The 22,656-nt window shown below is 37.9% G+C and overlaps 3 protein-coding genes and 1 pseudogene across 5 annotated transcripts in view; 1 reads left to right on the top strand and 3 right to left on the bottom strand.

The window, feature by feature from the left end:
- Positions 1-5,003, bottom strand: part of LOC149016859 (etoposide-induced protein) — a 41,370-nt gene extending 36,367 nt beyond the window's left edge. For both annotated transcript variants that reach the window (XM_089154891.1, XM_089154892.1), the window contains exons 1-4: positions 4,762-5,003; positions 4,609-4,674; positions 3,968-4,118; positions 1,626-1,678 (exon numbers count right to left, since the gene is read on the bottom strand). In XM_089154891.1, the coding sequence (XP_089011017.1) occupies positions 1,626-1,678; positions 3,968-4,118; positions 4,609-4,674; positions 4,762-4,865 (374 nt within the window). In that variant the 5' untranslated portion in view covers positions 4,866-5,003. The remainder of the gene's footprint in view (positions 1-1,625; positions 1,679-3,967; positions 4,119-4,608; positions 4,675-4,761) is intronic.
- A 2,162-nt stretch (positions 5,004-7,165) lies between these two features.
- LOC149016858 (putative membrane protein At4g09580) lies at positions 7,166-16,169 on the bottom strand. Of its 2 annotated transcripts, XM_089154890.1 has the most exons (5): positions 16,120-16,169; positions 15,320-15,788; positions 12,898-13,168; positions 12,627-12,797; positions 7,166-8,170 (listed from the first exon to the last, which is right to left on the bottom strand). In XM_089154890.1, exons 2-5 carry the CDS (start codon positions 15,580-15,582, stop codon positions 8,039-8,041), a joined length of 837 nt encoding a protein of 278 aa, XP_089011016.1. In that variant the 5' UTR covers positions 15,583-15,788; positions 16,120-16,169; the 3' UTR covers positions 7,166-8,038. The 2 variants fall into 2 exon arrangements, with proteins under 2 accessions (XP_089011016.1, XP_089011015.1); XM_089154889.1 differs by having other exon boundaries at positions 15,320-16,154.
- Positions 16,170-17,904: 1,735 nt separating this feature from the next.
- On the bottom strand, positions 17,905-18,831 carry LOC149016857 (putative calcium-binding protein CML19). The gene has a single exon (XM_089156265.1). The coding sequence runs from the start codon at positions 18,751-18,753 to the stop codon at positions 18,091-18,093; it is 663 nt and encodes a 220-aa protein (XP_089012391.1). The 5' UTR covers positions 18,754-18,831; the 3' UTR covers positions 17,905-18,090.
- Positions 18,832-19,050: 219 nt separating this feature from the next.
- LOC149016856 (very-long-chain 3-oxoacyl-CoA reductase 1-like) lies at positions 19,051-20,823 on the top strand (annotated as a pseudogene).
- The last annotated feature ends 1,833 nt before the right edge of the window (positions 20,824-22,656 follow it).

Genomic DNA, 22,656 nt, shown 5'->3' with positions numbered 1-22,656 from the left:
TTTTGTGGATAATACCGCTATCAAGTTTTCTTCAGTTCTGGTTATCGTTACATCACTATGATCCTAGTTGATATGAGTTTCTGAAACCTAATCCTTAGGGCTTCTGAAAATGTATCAGAGGGAAGGGTGTTTTATTTAGAGGGGAAAGATGAGTGTTAGCCAAAAATGGCAAAACCAACATTGCCCTTAACCCACCATGTATGTGAAAATTTTAGGACATACTTAATTTTGGTGAAAATCTTTGGCATGTGATACTTTTCTGTTCCTATATTTTATCCAAATGAAAGACCATAGAGAACATCCTTCACAAATAACCGAGGACATGCATATTTCCCTCACTCAGAAGTACATTATCCTTTCTTTACCAAAAAAATGAAAAGAGTACATTATTCTTTTTCTATGCTACAAGCAAGGGAAGCTTCATAGCTGCCACAAATCATTCTTTTTGAATAACCTAAGAACTAATTAGTTCTTACTGCATTGAAAACCTTGTGACTGAAAAAGAACCAAAAGTTAATTCTGTTTTATGACCTTAATCCACATACAGAGGAGGAAATAAGAGAACTAGATGTAAAACCAGTTACATGAAAACTGAAAGAAATGAAGTTTCCTCAACATCATATCATGTTGACCACCAAATGAAATAATACGTTAGACTAACTAGGTGCTACCATCGAAGTCTGTAAGCATATTTTAAGGTCCTGATTCTTATTTTAAAGACAAAAATGAATGTACAGATAACAGATACATTATGCTCCCACATTAGCTGCAATCATGGAACTAATCTTGGTCAAAACTTGCAAGTTCTTTACCAAAATTACTTTGTTGCGATACTTCCTGAGTCGAAATCTAAGGTCGATACTGGATTTTACAGTGTTTTGACCATGTCTTGCATATTTGGACAGTTATGACAAAATAATACAGAGGACACTGAGCACCTTTTTTCTCCTGTCCCTTCTCCCTTTGGGAGAAAGCCCTTTCCTCCATTTGGCCTAGGTCTAGGTGTACCCATGGTTTTGCTCGCAAATGGGAATGGATCTTGAGAATTTTCAACAGTTCCTCTATCTATGACCGGGTTGGCAAGCTAATCTTTGGAGCTACCATTTACCACTTGTGGTGGGAGCACAATCTTAGGAGATGGACATCCAAATCTCGGTCTCTAAAAGGGATTTGGAAAGCCATCCATTTTGATGTTGCCTCCACCTCCCGGTTCTGACACTCCCCAGGAATAGGTTAATTGTTAGTTCCTGGGACCTCAACACTTCCTATAAAACAGTTCTAGTAGTTTCTAGCAAAAAATACTGAGTTTCGACCAGTTTCAACCAGATAATGAAATTTCTGGTTTAGGCCCAGCAAAATACCAGGTTTCGGTCAAACTCTGGGAAATTTAGATTTCAGCGAGGGTTGAAACTGGCCTCAAAACTAAGAGTTCAAACCTTGGCTGCAGGGCATGATAGGCTTCATGCTACAGACAAGTTTTATAAGAACCCAACAACATATTATCAACCAAACCCCAACAACACATTATATTTGCAATGAGAAATGCTAATAATAATTAGGAATTCTAAAGCCCTTGAAGCTATTAAGAGTGAAAATGGTAGATACTAGAAAGAATAGATCAGTACCAGAGAGCGCTCAGTACAATGCTGAAAACATATAGTGGATAAAACCAAAATATCTGCAAGGGAAACAAATAATTAGAGGCTAGTAAAGCCACACTACAAGATTTTGAGTAATTAAAAAACTAGAAGAAATTTTATTACAAAATCAGTGCTGGTATTTTTCCATTTTAATCAGAGGGGAAAGATCTAACAAGGAAGCACAATTGTTAGCAATCAAAGTTTTTTAGGACCACTTTTGCCTAATAAATATCTTATTTGGAGTAAATGGAAAAGAGAGAGATATTGGCGATTAGAAACAGGACCACTTGGTCTTAATGGGACAACCTTACTGTAACAGCAAGGCCTGCCTTCAAATAAAGTTTGCATAATCTATTTAAAATGTGAAAGCATACAATCCCAATCCGAGCAATCTTGCTTTCAGCATTGCTTACTATTTTGACCATACCTCAATCACATGCATGATATAGCAAACAAATCAGTAATTGAACAACGAATTTTCATACCATATGTAGTTAGATAAGACATTTCCATCACTCCAGGATCCTTGCACCATAGAAGGCATTGGACTTACCCTCATTCACTTTTTATCCTCCTCACGTTACGCAGTTAGGACTTCATTGGACCTCCCAAAACTTTATTTTGGCCTGTGGTTGGTATCTATGGGCCTTAGGTTCTTGTTATTGGGTTTATTGATGTAACAGGCCGAATTATAAGCCCATAAAATGGAGGTAATGTTAGTACACAGGATTAGTAGTTTGGATCATTTAATGTTTACTTGAGTCTTTCATTTAACTCTTATTTTGGACTTGTAATTATTATTAGAATTTGACAGTGAATCCTAGTTGGAAAACCTAGCTTTAGTTTGAGTCTTAGTTCTATTTGAGTCTTTTACAGTGATTAGGAGTCCTTCATGAGTAATCTTAGGAATTTTTAGAAGGTCTATATATGTAATGAACACCATCAGCTAGAGATGATTTAATAGAGAATATAAGTTTTTAATTAGAATATTGGTGCTGTTTGGGCAATGCTCTCTTCTTTCCCCCCTCCCCCAAGAAAATCTTCAAGTCTTCAGCCATTCAAGCTGCTGTTTGGGAAGATTTTCAACAACAGTATGCTGAATTATCCCAAACCCCTCATCATCTTCTTCAAATCCTTTAATTTCCCAAGCCCTAAACGACCCCCCCCCCCAACTTTTTGAATTTTTGTTTTCTACAAACCTTTAGGCACTAAAAATCCTCCACAGTCTTATTACCTTTAAAGCTCAAATGAAAATTTTATTGGATCGTCGTACAACCAGCTAAGATATCTGGTGCAAAGTATTGAGCTGTTAAAAAGCATCATATAGATAAACTCAAATGTAATATAAAATGAGGATGTTTAGATGGATGAGTGGCAAAACTAGAACATATAAAAGTAAGGAACAATCGTATTAAGGTTGGTTTGGCAGTAGCTCCGATAATGATGAGCTACTAGGAAGTCACTTGAGGTGGTATGACCATGTTTTGTGGAGGTCTTTAATGCCCCTGCAGAAGGGAGTGATTTAATCATGATTGAAGAACTAAAAGAGCAAGGGGCAGGCATAAAATAATCTTTAGGAGAAGTGGTGAGAAAAGATATGCATCTCTTAGGCCCTGTATCAAGTATGACATTGAATAGAATTGTTTGGAAAACAAGGATTCATGTGCTTACCCCATTTAGTTAGGTTTAGATAAGGCTTTTTGTTCTTGTTCTTGTTGTTTTTGTCATAGACCATTCAGATTAAGCCCACACCCTACCCCACTCAGACCCGCAACAAGCCGCACCAACTCAACCCCCCAACCCAAAAAAATAAAACACATTAAACATGATCCACCTTCTGTCCATTGCCTCCATTGAGAAGGAGAAAGACCTACAATGCAAATATGACTCATTGAGAATGCTTCTAGCTAAAAAGCAGGATAACATTAGCATATATTGGCATGAGATGTTCAACATGGGAGTGAAGGCTACTGAATGAATCTATAGAAGGTATAATTAATGGAAATGAACTAACTAAAGAAGCATCAAGTGAGTTTGAATATGGATATAACAATATAGAGATTACTTCACTCTGAATCCTTTATTATTACGTACCAGCTGCACATCCCAGAACTTAATCATAAATAGTAGAGAAATATGCATAATCATGTGCAAATCTCCAGATGGGATATAACATAAACAAATAGCCCCGTAAAGATACAATCCAATAATACATGCATACCATTCTTTTTCTTTCTTTTTTTTCTTGTTGGGTCACACAACAGAAATCTATCAATAGATCAGCATCAAAAGCAAAAGCTCAATTACATAAAAAACATTGCACTTACATAGAAGAGCTGAATAATTCCTGAGCGAAAGAAGGAATAATATTTTGTAACCCCAACAAACAAGCATTGATGTGATGAACCAAGTAGTGGACATTCATATGGCAATAACCATTCTAGAGTTGGAATGACAACTGAATTGAGAACCAGCATGCTGCAACGGCAAAAAGATTCAGAACCTGTAAAATTAGTAAAGGACAGATCTTTCTGAACAGGCAAAATGAAATGCTTAACATGCAACAAATTGTTCAGTTCTACTTTCTAATTATTATATAAGTAAATTGTGGGAATTCCAGTCTAACAAATTTCACCAAAAGAATAACACCAAGCAAACAATATGATACAATGGCCTTCCTGCACCCAGGTTTGAATTGCCAGTACATCAAAATTGCAGCATAAGTGGTGCGCAGACAACACTCTGAAATTCTTATCACCTAGTTGGTTGAGTCAGCTTGTACTGGGTTTAACTGTTACTGGAAAAACGTTTTGGACCTCTAACCAACTGCACCGAATATGAGTTACCAAATTCAGGATGCAATTATGGGATCCAGGTATTCGTTTGGAAGGCAATAATACTGAAAAACAAACTTATGGCCAAGAGAGTAAAAAAAAATGAAAAATTACAAAATTGGGAAGCCACATACCTTCCTAAGAAAAGAAGGCCATTCAGAAGAAAACACTGCCCAGTTCTAATTAGTAGCACTCTTGACCTGTCAAAAAAGAAGCAACTCAAAGTTACTAAAATCAGAAGATAGAAAGAAGAATTAGGATTAAAAAGTGCAGGGAGAAGGAGGAACCTGTTGCAGAGCAAAACGACCTTATGAAGACAACAGGCCTCCCTGAAACCATCTAGCCATAGTAACACGGCTTGCTTAACTTTTGGTTTCAGAGCATCCATCATATTTACGCATCAAAGACCACAACCCAGAAGAGAGAAAGAAAGAGTGAGGATTTTGGTTTCTTCTTGATGATTGGTTGGTGTTAGATTTAAGAATCTCAACTATGAAGTTTTTTCTGGGACGCTACGATCAGAAATTAATTTGACACCTACGCGCTCGCTGAGGCGCGCGATTCCCGTTGCATACGATTTTTTAACTGTGCCCGGTGCCCGGTGCCCTGGCGGGCTCAATAATGATTCGTGCCTGCGCGGATATCTCCCGCGCAGTGCATAAAATATTGACACGTGTCTTGTTAAAGACCTAACGAATGAGATGTAAAAAATATAAATTTAAAAAAATCCACCCTCAGGGAGAATCGAAATCATAATGAGCCCCAAATGACCATCCCCTACGAATGTCGGATTTTTCTTTTCGCGGCTGTGCGGATATGGTCCACGCAGGGGTGATGTAACGACATGTGTCAACTAAAGGATCCAACGGTTTGTAATACGGTGGAATCTAACTCTCGATTCTTTAAAGTTTAAGACTTTCGTGAATTACAATTACACACCCCCTAAAGATTATCAAATTTACAAATAATGCCAACACACAAAAGAACGAGACTTTCTGTTATAGACCCGAGCCTTGGCCCCTTTTCTCGCTATCCTTGTCTCTAATAACCCAATCAATCTATTCTATTCTAAAATGCATGAATCCATGAGTTTTTCTCTTCCTCTAACTCTTCTCCTTTATTAGTTTTCATCGTATGAGTGCCAATTGTGAAGGATAAGCCTCTGAATTCAAATTCAAATTCCACCGTAACCAGTGTACATTGTGTCGGTGATATATCGTGGCGACACGATTCCCCCTAACGACACGAAATAAACATAAAGTTAGCGATATATCACCAACGATCGACATGTCGTTCGATTTCTTTGACACTAGCACCACCCACTACTCCGACGGTTGACATGTTGTTCATTTCCTCACCACTTGCTACTGCCACCGCACCTCCCACCCCCACTACACCTGTTCTAGTGGCAACAACACCCACAGTGGCGCCACCAACCGTAGTTTAAGGCTTTCAGCTCTGCCAGTACAAGCTCCCAAGGTTGCTCTAGCTACTCCACCACCGGTGGCGACCCCACATCCAACCCCAATTTCGGTTAGTACTCCTCCACCTGCATTACCTCCTCCAATGGTAGCTCCAACCACCCTTCCCGCAACTCCACCTCATGCAGTTCCTCCACTAGTACCCGTGGCATCACCACCTGCATCTATACCTGCACCACCACCAAACAAGAAGAAAAAGAAGACGAAACGCGCACTTGCCCTTGCATATTTAGCTTTGATGTATCGCCAAAAGTCGCCTAACACGTCAACCTATGTTGCTGTGTTAGGCGTGTTGCCAGGCACTGACACGACGACATAGGTTGACATGTCAGACCTTGACCATAACTAATTCTATGCTCTATTGATCTTATCTCCAAACGATCAAGAAAAATTTGAATTATAGTTAAAAGTGTCAACAAATTGTAAAGTTTGATGGTAAACAAGTTGTACTTCAAATTCAAATATTCAAATTATAATTAAAATTCAATTATTCAAATTGTAATTCAAATAATATTAATATACATTTCCCTTCCTGGTTTAGGGTTGTTTTGTGATGCAAGTTTAACTCGGGATGGTAATACAAGAGGCATTGATTATGCTCTAATCTCTTCAACAAAAGAGGTCCTTATGGCTGTTTCTCAACCTCTACATTTCCATGATGTGATTTCTAGGGAAGCATTAGCAATTCGTCAAGCCTTGATGGATGTTATTGATCGAGGTTTTTGACGTATTTGTGTTTTTTCTGATAACCAATATGTGGTTTCTTTTTTAATTACTCAGAGTGGAAATATTCCTAGTGAGGTTGAGGGTATTTTGGAGGATTCGTTACTCCTATTCTCCACTTGTGCTTCTTGTAATTTCTTTCATGTTTGTCGGGATGCCAATGGTTTGGCAAATTCCCTAGCTAGGAAGGCTTTGTCTATTCCGAGTAAGACAATTTGGCTGTTATCCGATCCCTGGTTGTTTAGTGTGTTGCCAACTGGGTGGTTTCCTTGGTAGTTCTTTTTTTCTAATAAAATATCTTTTTACCAAAAAAAGAATTGCAACCTATATTCAGCTTCCGTAAAACAGTTCTAAATTTTTACAAAAAAAGAAAGCATTTATAATCGAGATGGCTTTTGAAATACTAAATGAAATTCGGTGAAACTAGGCAAGGGCGCCAAAGAAGATAGAAGAAATTGATTGGTTGACGGAGAGAGGGGCAGCAAGAAGAGGGGCTAGGGTTTAAAACAAATCATCTCGTTCTTTTGGTTCTTGGCATCATGCCGTGAATTTTACAATCTTCAGGGGTGTGTTATTATAATTTACAAAAGTGTTAAACTTAAAAAACTTGAGAACTAAATTTCATTGTATTAAAACCGTATACTTAGGACACCCATTTCACTCCACCATAAAATGGCCACTTCGTGGTAGTCACTTATCCCTGAATTCAAGGTTTAAAGTATCCTACGATACCGTACAATACTAACCGATACGTATCCATATTTGACCCAACCGATACGATACATCTAGATACGTCTTTCTATTGAATTACACTAAAACACATTAGCTAGAGCGATACAATACTCGATACAGGACGATACGTCTCTTAAAATCACTTGACCGATATGATACTCGATACCGATACTTTAAACCTTGCCTGAATTTAAATTGAATGATCAAAGTAGAAAAGATAGCTAACTTCCTTCGAAATGTTACAACAGCAGCTGATAGAAAACTCCGAATGTGATCATTTCTAATCAAGTTATGCTTCCGACTACCCATTCATGTGGTTGAAGAATATATGGGAAGACTTGCTATAAATCCCAACCCCCAAAAATCTAGCAACTCAAATGGAGGGACATTGATTCATCAACTACAGGGGAAAAAATTAGAGGGGAAAGAGGTAAAATAACTTGACTCTAACAAAGCACAGATGGACATCTCTCAAGGAATTAACTCCACAAGGGAGCTTTAATGGCAAGAATGGCAGGAGAGGTTTCCAGTATCTGTGCTTCAGACAGACAGCATCCTGACGAGAAACAGTCTGTTTTCTCCGGTCATGTATGCATTGCAGATCGGGAGGGACCAGCCAACACCACTTTCATTCATATGTTCGCTTCTTCTTCAGGATTGTTGGAATTATAGACACTGAACCAATGAGAAAAAGTACAACCAGGGTCTTAAAATCATATAAATCCTTGAGTGACTTCAGATCTCCCAGAGCAAGGCCAGCCTGATGATGAAAGCGGCAGAAAGGTCAAGTTGTTGTGCAACAAACAAAAACAATGATACATAAGACACAGAAGTTCAGACTATTCTGTAACAAAATCCTATCTAGACCATCTGTTAATTTACCATAAATAAACCCATTTTAACAAAATAACCATTCCAGAAGAAACTATAGTCATTAAATGCAATGGAAAGAGACCGCTGCACTGTATGATCCCAAAATCTAGTTAAAAGTAGTGTGCTCTTTAGATCTTCCCTGGTTCCTAATAATCTGTCATCAAAGCCTAGTATTTCATTCTTATGAAAATCAATTTCAAATGCTCAAACTTCTATCGTTATTTTTAACTAAAATTCTAGAGACAAGCCTCCCTTTTGCTTGCCATATACAGTTGTCAAAATGTAGACTAGAGCTAAGATGCTTTCCTACCCCTAATTGTCCAATTGTTTTATAGGTTGGCCATGGTGTCATCACTTTGTACACAGTTTTGTGCTGGGTCATGGGTGCCAGCTATGTAGTATACCTATAAACACTAGACGCATTTTTGAAATTTTGTATTCATTGGAATATAATAAACAGGTGAAATCATTGACTAATATTACAAGCGTAAAACATAAGTTGTAAGACTGCTATTGACAGTCCCAGAGCAGAAGAAGAGAGGAGAGGACTGGTGAAGTGTTCTATCAAATGACAAATGATTTATTTTTAAAATAACCCTAGCTACGAAGTAGGCATAAGGGATTACTCTGTTAGTTTAGCTTAAATGATTTACTTCATTAGGTAATAGCAAAATCCTTCGTTGTTAATGATAGAGCAAAGCCTTGCATGAATAGAACTCCTAGTACTACATTTAACAGATCATCCTATTTCTTAGTTTCTACATATTGATTTAAGCCATAGACTTCCATATGATTTTTCGTTCAATAAAATTGAGTTTCGCTGCATATAGAAAGCTCTATTGTGGAATGTAATAACCCTCAAAGAGCTGCTAAGGTCAGCTGATGGGATGTTAGCCAGTTCCAAGTGGGAAGCTTGGTCATATCTGTCTTCTATTTTACCATTCTTCTAATCCATCATTGTTCAGGTTAGTAATTTCAGGTTTTCTGTTCAGTTATTCAAAAACTAGTTGCTGAAAATTATGTTTCTCAACATACACATCTGATTTCATCTTTGGTAATTGGATAGTATTCTAAATACATCCACTGTTTGAAAGTTTGCCTGCAGTGTTATTAGTTTCCTACAGTCCCAACTTCAAGTGAGTTCTACTATAGTCCTATTGCCAATAGGATACTCCACAAATCCAGATCGGACCATCTGAACATTAAAATGGCGCCTGACCAGAATATCATTCCCCAACCTAAGCTGTTGATTGTTACTTATCGAATTCTAGACTAAATCTGGTATTCTCCCCTTGCCTGTGACTCTAGTTTCCAGATGGCTTTCTTAACCTAATACCTTAAGGTTTCTTGAGGCCCACCATTTTTGTTTTCTTCCATCCATCACACTCATCAGAGTTTCATTGTAGTCTCACTTGGGCATCTTCTCATTTATGGTTCATTATGTTAGTGCTAGTTTGCTGATATTTGGAAAGAACCACGTAATCTCCTACAATTACTTATCCGTGCACTTATGCTTAAGTTGCCTAGGTGCCTTCCTACCAACTAGGCTTGCCTAGTCACTGCAATAACTGTCTGTGTGGACCATAACCCAATAACATAAACAAGACAGCCATAAGAGAGATCAAATAACCTTGCAGTGGCATACAAACTCAAGAACATTTGTAACCATCTTGAGTGCCCAATTTATGTACTTTAGACCACTGAAAGTACTGCTAGAGGAAGACGCAATTCACACTTCTATCCATAAAAATCCACTGAGATGTGCAACTAGCATTTATCCCACAAAATATTGAACTCCATTTCTAAACCCAATAATGGAATAATTCAGAAACAAATTAGTTCAATGGAAACAGAACTACATTTAGACAGTGAAGCAACATATAATTTACATAGATGTGCAACTGGCTTTTATCCCACAAAAAGATTGAACTCGTTTTCAAATCCTCTCATGGAAAACTTTGAAATAAATTAGTTTATTGGGAACAGAACAATATTGAGTGTGCAGAGAAATTTCCTTAAGCACTAGCAAGACATGGGGGGAAAAAATTAATAAAAAAGAACCAGCAAGTACAGAAGACATGAGCGAAGTCCTACTGTGGAGAATTGTGCTACCTAGGTGCTCAAGTTATTGAGTTTCTAATTTTAGAGATGGTGACTTGGTTTGCAAGTTTTTGGAGAATGAGTTACATACTTCCCTTTCTTGGAAAAGGTTCCTTGGTGATTAAGGTTTGGGAGAGTTAGAATACATAGTTTCTTTTTTATGTTAGCTTCTATTTTCAGAACTTTCCTTTTCTATACTTTCTATTTTGGACAGATTTTTCGTGTTGGAATACTAGAAGATTCTGTCCACAAATTGTACTTTTTATTTCCTTTTTTAGAGGACAAGTTTCTTGTCTCTCCAGTTGTATTTTTGGTACTTGAAATCTATTAATAGATACTGCCTGCGATTCTAGGAATTTAAGCTAGAATCGCAGGCCTCTGCTGTGGTTCTTTTCCCATCTTCTTCTTCTTCTTCTCTCTTGTTCTTTTCCTTAGTTTCAGCACTGATTTGATTCATAAAGCTTGATTTCTAACACCTACTACTTCAGCTTTCTTATGCTTTAGTTTCTTGCTTTAAGAGAAGTACTATGGGACTTCAATCTTGACTTCATTCACTCTGAAATAAATGAGCACGGTCCTACTTGGGCACTTTGGTTCTCTTTAGCTTTAGCCTATTGCTTTCAAATATTTCTTTAAAGCAAAGTCCTTTGGGAATTCAATCCGTCTTGCTTTCAATCATTTACTCTTGACAGACATGACAAAATCATACTTCAAAGTTCAAACATATGTTTGAGAGCAAGACAAAATTGAAGTCCCATAGAAGTGCAGAATCGGTTAAGCAATAAGCCCAACGATCACAACTACATCTAATATAAATCATATAACCAGATCAAAACATGGATGGAGTTCACCAGAAGGACAAAGTAAGTAAATATCTTGTCAACAATTTATAGCTTTTGAGATCTAGTCAATGAAACTAGCAGGAATCAAAGCACTGTCTGATCAGTCATCAACAAAGCTATGCTAGTGGTTCTCTGTGAAAATTTTCACTCAGAAAGAACAATTTGGGTTAAAAGCTTCATCCTTTGTCTGAACATCAAATAAATCTGATGGTGACTCTCTAAAATTGACCAAGCCTTCCTCCAGTAGCGGCTAAAGGATTATCCCATGACGAAGGCCTTTGGATGGCATTGAGATTATGCTGCACAATGGATTGTACCCCTCCATATGAAACAAGATGTCATTAATAATCACCCTTCTGATACTAATACTGATACTTTAAACCTTGCTTCAGCTCCTTTGATCTGAATGATGTTATGCATTGCTTACCAGGAATGCTAGTTAAATTTTTCTTGCTATTCAATACGACTGGCTCATAATGAAGTGCTAGCTTCTGGGGGATGAGCATTTGGCCGGCAATACATAGTTCTGGTATCTATGCAGAAAGGGGTTTGACTAAAGTTGCCAGTTGACCTGACATACCAATCCTCCTTTTCCAAGCATGTGGCAGGGAATTGGATAAGAAGGATTGAACACGAAGAACAATTACAAATAGGCATCATTCATGTCAATGAGTCAATCTATCCAAAATTCTCAGATGGTAGACAGATTTTTATGCATCTAAAATCGGCTGAAACCAAGGATCTATGGATTTAGTGCACAGTATTGGCTTATTGGCCAATTTTGAAACTGATATTGATATGGTATTGGCCAGAGAGGCAATTTAGCCCCAGACTTTCCCAGACTTTCCATTGCTTCATTGAAAAGCACCCCCCCCGCGTGACCCCAACTGGAAAAGAAGGCATATCAGCCAGGTCCCGACATGTGTCAGCCAATACTGTCACAGATTCCTAAGGCCCTACAAGGATCATAATGTAGCAAGGTAAGACCAGATTCTTTTCAGCATTATGCTGTTCCTCACTTTTAAAGTGGCCAGCAAACTGCAAAGGCAGTATTTGGTTTGGTTCCAATTTTGCAGCTAAAAAATCCTCCTCCCTCCATGCTCCATTACGGACCTGGAATTTAGAACCGCTCAGATCTCTACAAGGTGGATGAAAGACTAAAGGAGAAATAGCATACCAGTCGCTTCATTTTACCACATTTTGGTATATTATTTGGACAAAAAGACATGCCAAATAGTGCTACAGCAAAAGATATAAGGCATTGCACACAATAATGCAAATTGCAAGAAAAGAATATTTTTCAAGGAAAGAAATAGCTAATCAACCCAAGGGTAAGTGGGAAAATGTTCCATTTTTGGACAAGAGAAACTGATAAGAAATTAAATAAATCAAAAGACTTACTCTGACAGTAATATATGAAGCTGGAATTAGTCCAACCAATGTTGCCAAGAAGAACACATGAAAAGGAATATCCACTATTGGAGATGCCACATTAATAAATGTGTTAGGCAAAGTTGGAGTAATCCTTAGAAAAAGCATGTAATTCAGCAGCTTTTCCTTACGCTTAACTATCTGAAATACAGATTTCAAGTGGGGGAAGGGAGTTATTCATAAATATCAATCACATGGTCAATCTACATAGTTAATAAAGAAGACATAACAAGCATAATACCTCTGCCTGGAAAAACCTCAATTTTTCGGGCCACAACCAGTTAACCAAAGGTCTGCCAATTAACTTAGATAGGAAATAGCAGCATGAAGCTCCAGTTGTTGCATTGAGGACAACTAAAACCACACCTTTGATAACACCAAAAAGGGCACCAGCAAGCAATGACATGAAAATTGTTCCAGGAATCATAAATGTCTGCATGAAGATGTAAGTTGAACAGTATCCCAGAATGAACCGTCCTCTGTAGTCTTCTGCATAAGTTGCAAGATTATCTCTGGAACAACAGAAGGAAATAAACCAAATCAGGAAAAGCATGATACATTAAGATAGCTTGCAAAGTGAGGAAACAAAAATCATGAATCACAGAAAGAGGGGCTAAGATTTCATTATCATCCAACTGCATAAGGGTTATAGCTTCAGGACACCTAATAGCACCTCGTGGAAGGGTCAAATGACAAGTCCAATAGTCACAGATTGGGTCTGGAAAGGCCATGAACCCAATTTCAGAGCCTAACTCAATTAAGATCAAGGGATCAATCTTCTAGCCCCTGCGCCAGCATGGGGGCCATGAGACCACACACATGCATGAGATTTCTATTTCAAGGGAGGGGTTATGTGCATGTGGTGATTTCGGATGTTGATGTGCCTAGTACAGGGGCTACATGACCAGGCAGAGTTTTTCTTCCCCTTCATTTATATACCCTCCAATCATCAATGTGCGTTGTCATGTACATCAATGCACATCTATTTGCAAGCTGACTACTACCAGATCTCCAGAATTCAAAATTCCTTGTTCACCCACTTGCAAACTGCATGTTGGGCTGAAATTTGACCTGAATGCAGGGAGTTTGACTTCAAGCTGATCCAATCGGCCATGTGGCAGAAGTAGGTTCACTAGCATATACTCAAAGTCCCTACTTGTAACTTACTTACATTCTCCTCCACTCACTTAAGTTGCGGTTCATGCTGATCAAAACCTGAGTTCGAGGGAACAGAAGGAGAATAAAGGAGAAAAGAGTAGGTTACCAAGAGAAATCTGTGGTTTTGAAAATACCAAAGGAGAATGAGAGGTGGAAGTTAAATTTTATGTGGGAATCAGAGAGAAAGATAAGAGTAAGGGTCTCTGAGTAAATATAGGTTAGAGAATAGGTGATAGTAATTTTCCACCATATAAAGGTAGGAACTTGGGATTGACACTGTTCAATATGCAATATGGTAGAAGTAGGCTCCTGATGGTATAAGGGTTATTTGGATAGCTGACCAGGAAACCCCTGTGAAAAAAGAAGAAAGAAGAAAAGGAAGAAGCGAAACAAAACACAGGCAATTAAGAAGAAGAAAAAAGAAACTTGAAACACCAGAAGCCAGTTACTGCCTTAAAAAATGCCTCAAATAATTAATCAATATTTTCAAGTAGCAAAAAGTACCGCAGAGATAATATAAACAGTCTCAATTATAAACTTACAACTATAGCGGTGTTACACACTATGGGATAACAAATGTAGCAGAGAATATTTTCAGAAATAATGGTTAACTGCTGATGACCTCTGCCTTTGGTTTATGCTGCCAGTACCAAGCCCAGATAAGCAAGGAAGGTTGGTATATTATTTCCAAAAATAATAAAACAGATGTCATTTCTACAATTTTCTTTCACATAGAAAAGCACACCATCAGCACATCTCATACTGATGAGACACTGCAATTGATCAATATAATACCATTTCCTTCCCAGGGAATGGGTCCTCCTACGCGATTAAGCTTTATCGAAATATTCTACTGCCTCTTCCATCAAATGGAGTAAGGCTCCAAAAGATGACCCATATCAGAAGAAGCAGTCGATGTTTTAAAGTAACAAAGGATGAAATTTATATTCATGTAAGAAAGCTATCAAATATCTTAATCAGTATCCCTAGTCCATGACGAAATCTTAGAAATAATTATAAATTATTAAGTTGCAGATTAAATTTTTAAACAACTATCGAGTTTACAATCAAAATGTCAAAATCATCAAAGCTTTGAACTGCAGCTGATGCTAAGTGTGGTAACCAACGGATGCAGCTCAAGCACCCAGCGAACAGATAGCTCAAGTGGTAAACAGGTACCAGCAACAGTTGCAAAATTTTTAAGATCTTTTGACAGAATTGGATAGATCAGCCAAAATAAAGGTGTCAACAAGTTAACAACTAAAATGTCGAGACTCTAACATCCCTAAAACATCAACATTAGCTTTGATATTACCATAAATCGATCTATACAAAGACGGAAAGTACAATTCAGTGGTACCTCCCATTCTATGAAATAAAAGATTTTTATACTAGAAACACCCTCAGGCGTGCTGCATAACGAAAAGAAAAAAGAAAAAAAAACCAAATTTATGATTCAAAACATCTATAAGAACACCGAGAAACGTCTTTGAAATCGAACTCACTTGAGAACTCGGAGATCTGAAATAGAGCGAGGCAACTTGATCTTGCCAAATTCGGCAGCTGGCATGGTCATATACACACAAAAGAGACCGATTGAGGAGAATAAAATCACACCAACTGCAACAGCCAACTCCCATTGCGACAACGGAAATTTACCACCGGATTTTGCAGCATTCGGTTTCTTACTCGAGGGTGAATCTTCTTTCCCATTCTCTTCGTCCCTTTGCCTTCCAATATCAACGACAATACTCCTCGGAGCAGCCATAATATGAAAATGGAAAACCAGGAAGCTTTTTTACTCTCTCTTACAGGCAAATTCCACCGAGCCAAAAGAAATCGAATTTCTTTCCATCACCGCCAATTAAATAAAAACAGTGGACTGTCGAACCACCGAAATTGCAGAGAAATAGTTAAGATACCGAAATCGACAAGTCTCATCCGATCACGCAAACACTTCCAGGTCCCAATTACCTTTACATTCAACAAAATTATATCCTGAATCAGATAATTACAGAAAAAGCAAGAGAGAACAGAAGGTGAAACCCTAGAAAATCCCCAGAAATGCCGAGTGTTTGCACAAGAAGACACTCTCAGATTGAAAAGTTGAAAGGCTTAAGAAAACAAGTTTCAGATCCGAAGGAGGAATCCGAGGAGAGCTTGAGAACGATTGAGAATTGACAGAGCGCGAAGAATTGTTCAAAGAAAGTCAATCTGACGTAGAAGCTAGCGAAAAGGCATGAGAAGCGGGGAAGAAATTTAAAGAAATGAGAGAGTCCAGTGACAAAATACAAATTCTGGTTACCTGACTCCAGTCTGAGCTGATGGCTCCCTTGGTCTAGTAATACCAAATGGAACTTTGACCAAAAAAAAACAAGAGAAAAACCAAATAGAAGATGCTTTTTGGATTCGAATCCAAACGGGCTAGATTCGAATCAAATAGTACCGGAACAGGAATTGTTTCAATCCTGCGTAATTAACGTGTAGGACCGTCTACAGCTGTTAGATGGTTGTCAAACCTCAATCACTCATTTCTTAATAAACCACTTAACTGGAAAGAAAGAAAATGCAACAAGTGGCCACCATCTAACAGCCTCAGAACAGTCCTATTCATTACTTATGTAGGACCGAAGAAAAAAACCCCATTGACATGAATTCCGATAATCTCTCTTTACAAAAGCAATTTAAGTGGACCTGTAAACCGATTGTATTAGGCTTGGATTCACTAACTATTGATTGGTGATTTTCATTTTTTAAAAAATTTTTGATTTTTGATTTTCAATTTCCAATTACCGATTAACGGTTTTCGAATCCGATTATTAGCTCATTTTGTAGAGAAAAATATTTTACACTTTACTTTAATCGGATAATTTATGACTTCTGATTATCTGGTTACCGATTACCGGTATTTGTATATGATTATCATCCATTTTTAGAGAAAAAAATGTTGAATACTTTACACTATTAGGATAAATTTTTATCTGGATATTATTCGATCCGAATCCATTGCTTAGTAGATGGATATAGATAGTTTTCGGTAAGAAAAATTTCGGATACGGATACCCTTAAACTAATATGAATGCGAATTCGGAGGCAGATTTTGACTATTCATTTACAGGTCCCTTAAACTAATATGAATGCGAATTCGGAGGCAGATTTTGACTATTCATTTACAGGTCTAAATTTAAGATGATGTTTTCTTAATTTTTGAGGTTCATGAATAAATTTTAATTTAAATTTCATTTCTTTAATTTTCAGGTGAAATCACTATTTTGAGAATATTGAAAAAATCATTCATGTTCTTAAATTGATTATTAGGAAAATTATCAACTTTTTAAAATTTTTCTTTTACTTGTATGCAATTTAAGATAAGAAATAATATCAATATCTATTGCCAAATTATGATATAATATGGCATATAGATCCTCATCTAGTTTTTTGTGTGTTCAATCCATCCCCAACCTTAGGATAGACAACACGGAGACACAGAGCTGGACCATGTAAAATTTTAAAGCATGTTATGGATCCGATGATCTAGCTCTTTGTGTGTCTATGTAGGCACACAAAGAGCTGGATGTAGAGGATCTCGATCCTTTAATAAAGCCTTACCATGTTGTCTAGGATTGATATTAACATAAAATGATGTTAGCTCTTGAGTCGAGTTCTTCCATCTTCAAAGGCAGACAGGATAACCTTACTTGGATCTCCATTGCTATACGAGTGAATCCACCTTGCCAGTTTTCAAAGATGGTCATTCTCTTGAATGTTTAGTAGATAAGGGGGTTTCGAAAATGTTATCCTCTACCATGTATGATCCTAATTTTTGACCTATTTATGAATCGTGTATGTGGTGGATATACTTCTGACACAGTAATGACAACTTTCTATATGGAGGCAGTAAGTCTAAGGAAGTCATAGATTTGAATCTCTGCCCCTACCATACATTCCCCCTCCCCGGGCTGTGGGATCCAATCGTTATGACTGGCTTAATGACGACCGTGTGAAAAAAAATAAAAAAATCATCATGTACGTGGGTTAGTTGGTCATTCTTTCACGGCTGAAAATGCAAATTGCCACAATTTGGATAACAAGACACAACAAGCTTGATCTTCATAACCAAGAACACAAATAAAACATGTACATAAAACACCACCAGTGTTAAGGCCATTATTTCGTCCTAAAGACTTATTTGCATACGCTAGCACACACAGAGACACGCACAACACTTAGAGCATATACCAGTACAAACATGTAACTGGTGCAAACACTGAAACCATTAAGCAGCCATCATCTGCTGAAACTCACTGAAACCAAGCATGCCATCGCCATCGCAGTCAAATGCTAGTATGATTTTCTTACACTCTTCCTCTGATACTTTATATCCAAGGCAATTGAACATCCTGTGCAATCCCTCTGGTTTAATGACCCCAGAACCCTTCTCCACAACGAACATCTCGAAGGTCCTTCTCAGATCTTCCTCCCCAGCTTCACGTTCCATCAACTTCACAAAAGTATCGAAGTCCAGCGTCAGATTATCACCACCTGCTGATTCAAGATCATCGATCACAGCTTTAGCCTCCTCAGCAGATATGAACTCCTTGATGGAGGCAAGGTAGCATCTGAGTTCAGCGCCAGAGATAATCCCATTACCATCAGCATCAAAGTGACGAAATATTTGTTGCAGTTCTTCTTTTCTTTCTTGTTCTTTGCAATTGGGTGGGATGATTTGAGTATCACCTTCAGGAGGACATGGTTCACGCTTGGGAGGAGGACATGGTTCACGCTTGGGAGGAGCATTTAGAGTAGCCATCTTAGTTTTAGACACACGAAGGCTCAGGTCGAACTTGGAATGATGATGAAAGCGGTGGATGCTGAGCATGAAGCTCTTGTTGTGGAACCATTTGAATAAAGTTGGCTTGGAAACATGAGCAGTTGCCATTAGAGCAGGAAGGCTGGGTAAGTATTTGTTGCTTATAATTGCTTGAGGCCCAAAGCTCGTTGCTGTGATGGAAATGAACATCGAAAGACAATTATTTATAGACTTACAAAGGAAGGCCAAACCAACCCACAGATGCAAAGTTTTGAGCCAACTGGTTCTATTGGATCACAGAATTGAGTGGAGTAGACATTCTAGCGTCACACACTACTTCATTATCAGATACCAAATTCTCATGTCATACAGATGCAAGGCTCCATTTCTACGTCGACCTAGAATGAGGTAAGAGCTAAAACAAACATGCAAACACAGTTTTGTTTAGGTATACCTAATGAGGTTCTCAATTATATGCCCAAAGCTATAAGCCAAGATAAGACGAAGTAAATTATTTCCCCTTGTTTATTCTAGTTTCGTTGGATGGCCTATAGAGGAAATTATATAATAAACTATAAGAACTGATTTATAAAAAATAAAAAAATAAAAAAATAAAAATTCAGTGAAACAAATTTTACCCAAAAGAAAATAAGAAAGAGAAGGGCTCACAGTAGCCTAGACCCCAACAAGAAAAGCCTTGTAAGGATCTCTGCAAGCCAAAAATTAGGGGTGGGGGTTGCGAGGGTAGAAAATCCAGAATTGCTTAAGTTTAAAAGCTCAGCCCTTTTGGGTAGTTTTGCCTTTCATTGTTGGCTTCTTCCTGGTGCTCAAGTCTGCATTAGCGTCCATCATGTTGGTTTATGTTTACTTCTTGAGAGCTGCAAAAGATCTCAAGAAATATGGTTTTGCTTGGAGCAGTGCCTGCCAAGCGTGGACTGTCAGTGAGTTGGGCCTTGATTAAATCATCATCGCTGCTACTGAGACGGTTTTATTGGAAAGGGCTTAGCCTTTGAGTTGGACCAGAAGAAACAAAATTTGGTGTTGGTGGGTCGCAATCCTTAGAAGCTGAAGGATGTGTCAGATGCCATCAAGTCCCTCTATAGTGAAACCCAGATCAGAAATGTGGTGTTTGACTTGGCTGGTGACCTAACAGAGGGCATTCAAAGGATCAATGAAGCTATTCAAGGGTTGGATGTTGGTGTTCTGGTGAACTGCGCTGGTACTGCTTACCCCTATGCCAAGTTCTTCCATGAAGTGGATGAACAGTTGCTTAAGGATGTGATTCAGGTAAACGTGGAAGCTGTTAATATGGTGACAAGGGCCGTTCTTCCTGGAATGCTACAGAGGAAGAGAGGCGCCATTGTGATTATAGGATCCGGTTCAGTCATTGCCACACCTTCGTATCCACTTGTCACTGTTTATGGTGCCACAAAAGCGTAAGTTACTGCTCTGTGCATCCATCGTTGATTTGGTTACCTTTGCATATATGCTGTTGCTGCTGCTGACCAGTATGCCAAAAGCTTTGTAGCTGATTGAACAGATTGACTCAAGACATTTAACCTATCCCATACTAGAGTTGGCTCAATGTAGCTCCCATATACCAAATTAGACTTCATTAGACACATAATATGCATTTTATTGTTTCTGGGTGATCAACATAATTATGTGTTTATGCTGGTTTGCAGTTACCTGCATCAATTGTCAAGAAACCTCTCTGTGGAGTGCAAATTGAATGGGATAGATGTGCAGTGCCAGGTACGTTTCATGAGAACCTGCATGTATATCACCACCATGTATTCTTTCATGTACACTTACAGTACTGTATACATTGAATATCGTTGTTCAATTGATTGATCCTGTCATATCCTAAGACACTTCTGCTTTTATTTTGTCCAACAGATACCTCTGCTTGTGGCAACAAAGATGTCACGGTTGAAGAAAACTAACAGGTTGACACCATCATCGGAGAAATACGGTAAGGCGAGCATACGATGGATTGGATACGATCATACATGTAGGCCATATTGGTCACATTCGATACAGACCATCCTAATGCATGCATTGCCAGAGTCATTGATCGATTGGCTATGGTTTAAATACTTGCACGCCATGCGAGTACAGGGACAAATTCAGGTTTCTAAGAAGAAAATGTATAACAACAGGGCCAAACAGGACCATGAAGAAGCTAAGATCAGTTAGGCAGCTGCTAGAAGAAGTCTTATAATCCATGTTTCAATATTTTTGTGTTGCCTTAAAAGCTTTCACTAGTGCGAACGAACTTCTCTGAAAAGAAACCAATTTGGACTTCACAAATAGAAGGTAAGAAGGTAAGTACGACAAGAAAATGTTTCAACTTTGTAACAGTGTCGTAATTAATCATCATCAATAGATAAAAGTCATACATACATAATTTTCTTTTGAAAGAAATAAAATACTGGATTACTTGGAAGGACAGTTGCATAGTTTAGTTACATCTATAGTAGTCCAAGTGTTTTTGAAAACTATTGATGATCTATAAGCTAAAGTAGTAAACCATAGTAAAGGATGGGGTTCTGGAAAGTACTAATATTTATATTGTTTCTACAAGAAGTTGGACGTGCCAAAATAGGGACATAAGCAATTGGCCACTGCTTCTGCTTCGTAGGTTGAAAGAGGTCCACTGTTTGTTGTAACTTGCACCAGATGTTTGTAATCTTTACAGATGAAGAGTGGGCTCGATCAATTCCTGTATGAAGACCAACTATTGTAGCTTCAATGTCGCCTCTGTCTATACTTCTTGCATTACCAATATATAAGTTGTCCTTTCCACAAAATACCTATACTCCATCCAGCTGTGTTCAGCTTTGGGTGAAGTACCCTGCACAATAAAAGAGGCAATTGAGAATCATTAGTGATGTGTGGCTGCATGGTTCATATATTATGATAAAAGCAAACAAGTGTGCATATCAACTATAGTATCAACATTATCTGATGATGATCCTGGAGTTCTTGGGGACAATTGAAGGGATTCACTCCAAGAAGAGATGTTATTAATGATCTTTTGTGGATTGGGGGAATGCTTTTTGAATATTTTTGTGGTTCCTTTCTTGCCATACAAGATAGCAAGTAATTATAAAGACAGACAATAACCACTTTTTGGAGTGTTTATTTGGGGTAGGGATAGAGAGGAAAGTGGTGCATAAATGTAATAGGGGTAGTTGTGGGAATGCATCAAGACGTAATCCAAGCAAGCTAGCCACCCGGATTCGTTTTGTCCATTCGCAGGAAATGAAGAGGTGCCAAGGTGTTTCAACATCCTTTTCACAGAGAATACAATTTGGTTGATAAGAGGTCCATTGAGCGAGGACCGACCTGGTTGGAAGTCCTTCATGTAATACACTTCAAAAGAAGCTTTTAAATGTGGGATGTAGGGACAACTTCCAAAAGAATTTCCACCAGGGGCAAAGGGAGACATTATGGTTAGAAATTATCATGTTCTTAAATTGATTATTAGGAAAATTATCAACTTTTTAAAATTTGTTTTCTACTTGTATGCAATTTAAGATCAAAAATAATATCAATACCTATTGCCAAAAAATGATATAATATAGCATATAGATTCTCATCCAGTTTTTTGTGTGTTCAATCCATCCAATCTCAGGATAGACAACATCCAGGCACACAAAGAGCCGGACCATTTAATATTTTAAAGCATGTTATGGATCCAACGACCCAGCTCTGTGTGTCTACACGGATAGATGCACAAAGAGCTAGATGTAGAGAATCTTGATCCTTTAATATAAGCCTTACAAAATGTTTCCTAGGATCAATACTAACATAAAATGATGTAAGAGCCAGCATGTATACTTGAGTCTGAAAATTTCAAAAATCTAGAGATTTATAGATTTGAAATCTATGGAGTCATTGTTCATAAAGTTAACTGCTTGGTTAGCCTGAGTCTTTGGAATGAAATCTGTATATTCATCATGAAAAAACATTTATGGAATCATAGTTCAAATGTTTAGCACTTTTATAGTAGGGGTGAAATCTCTG

Source organism: Hakea prostrata, chromosome 5 (genome assembly GCF_041222555.1).
Source record: "Hakea prostrata isolate BN-2017 chromosome 5, UWA_Hpros_2, whole genome shotgun sequence".
Classification (NCBI taxonomy): Eukaryota; Viridiplantae; Streptophyta; class Magnoliopsida; order Proteales; family Proteaceae; genus Hakea; species Hakea prostrata.
This window is presented reverse-complemented; position numbering and strand designations above follow the sequence as displayed.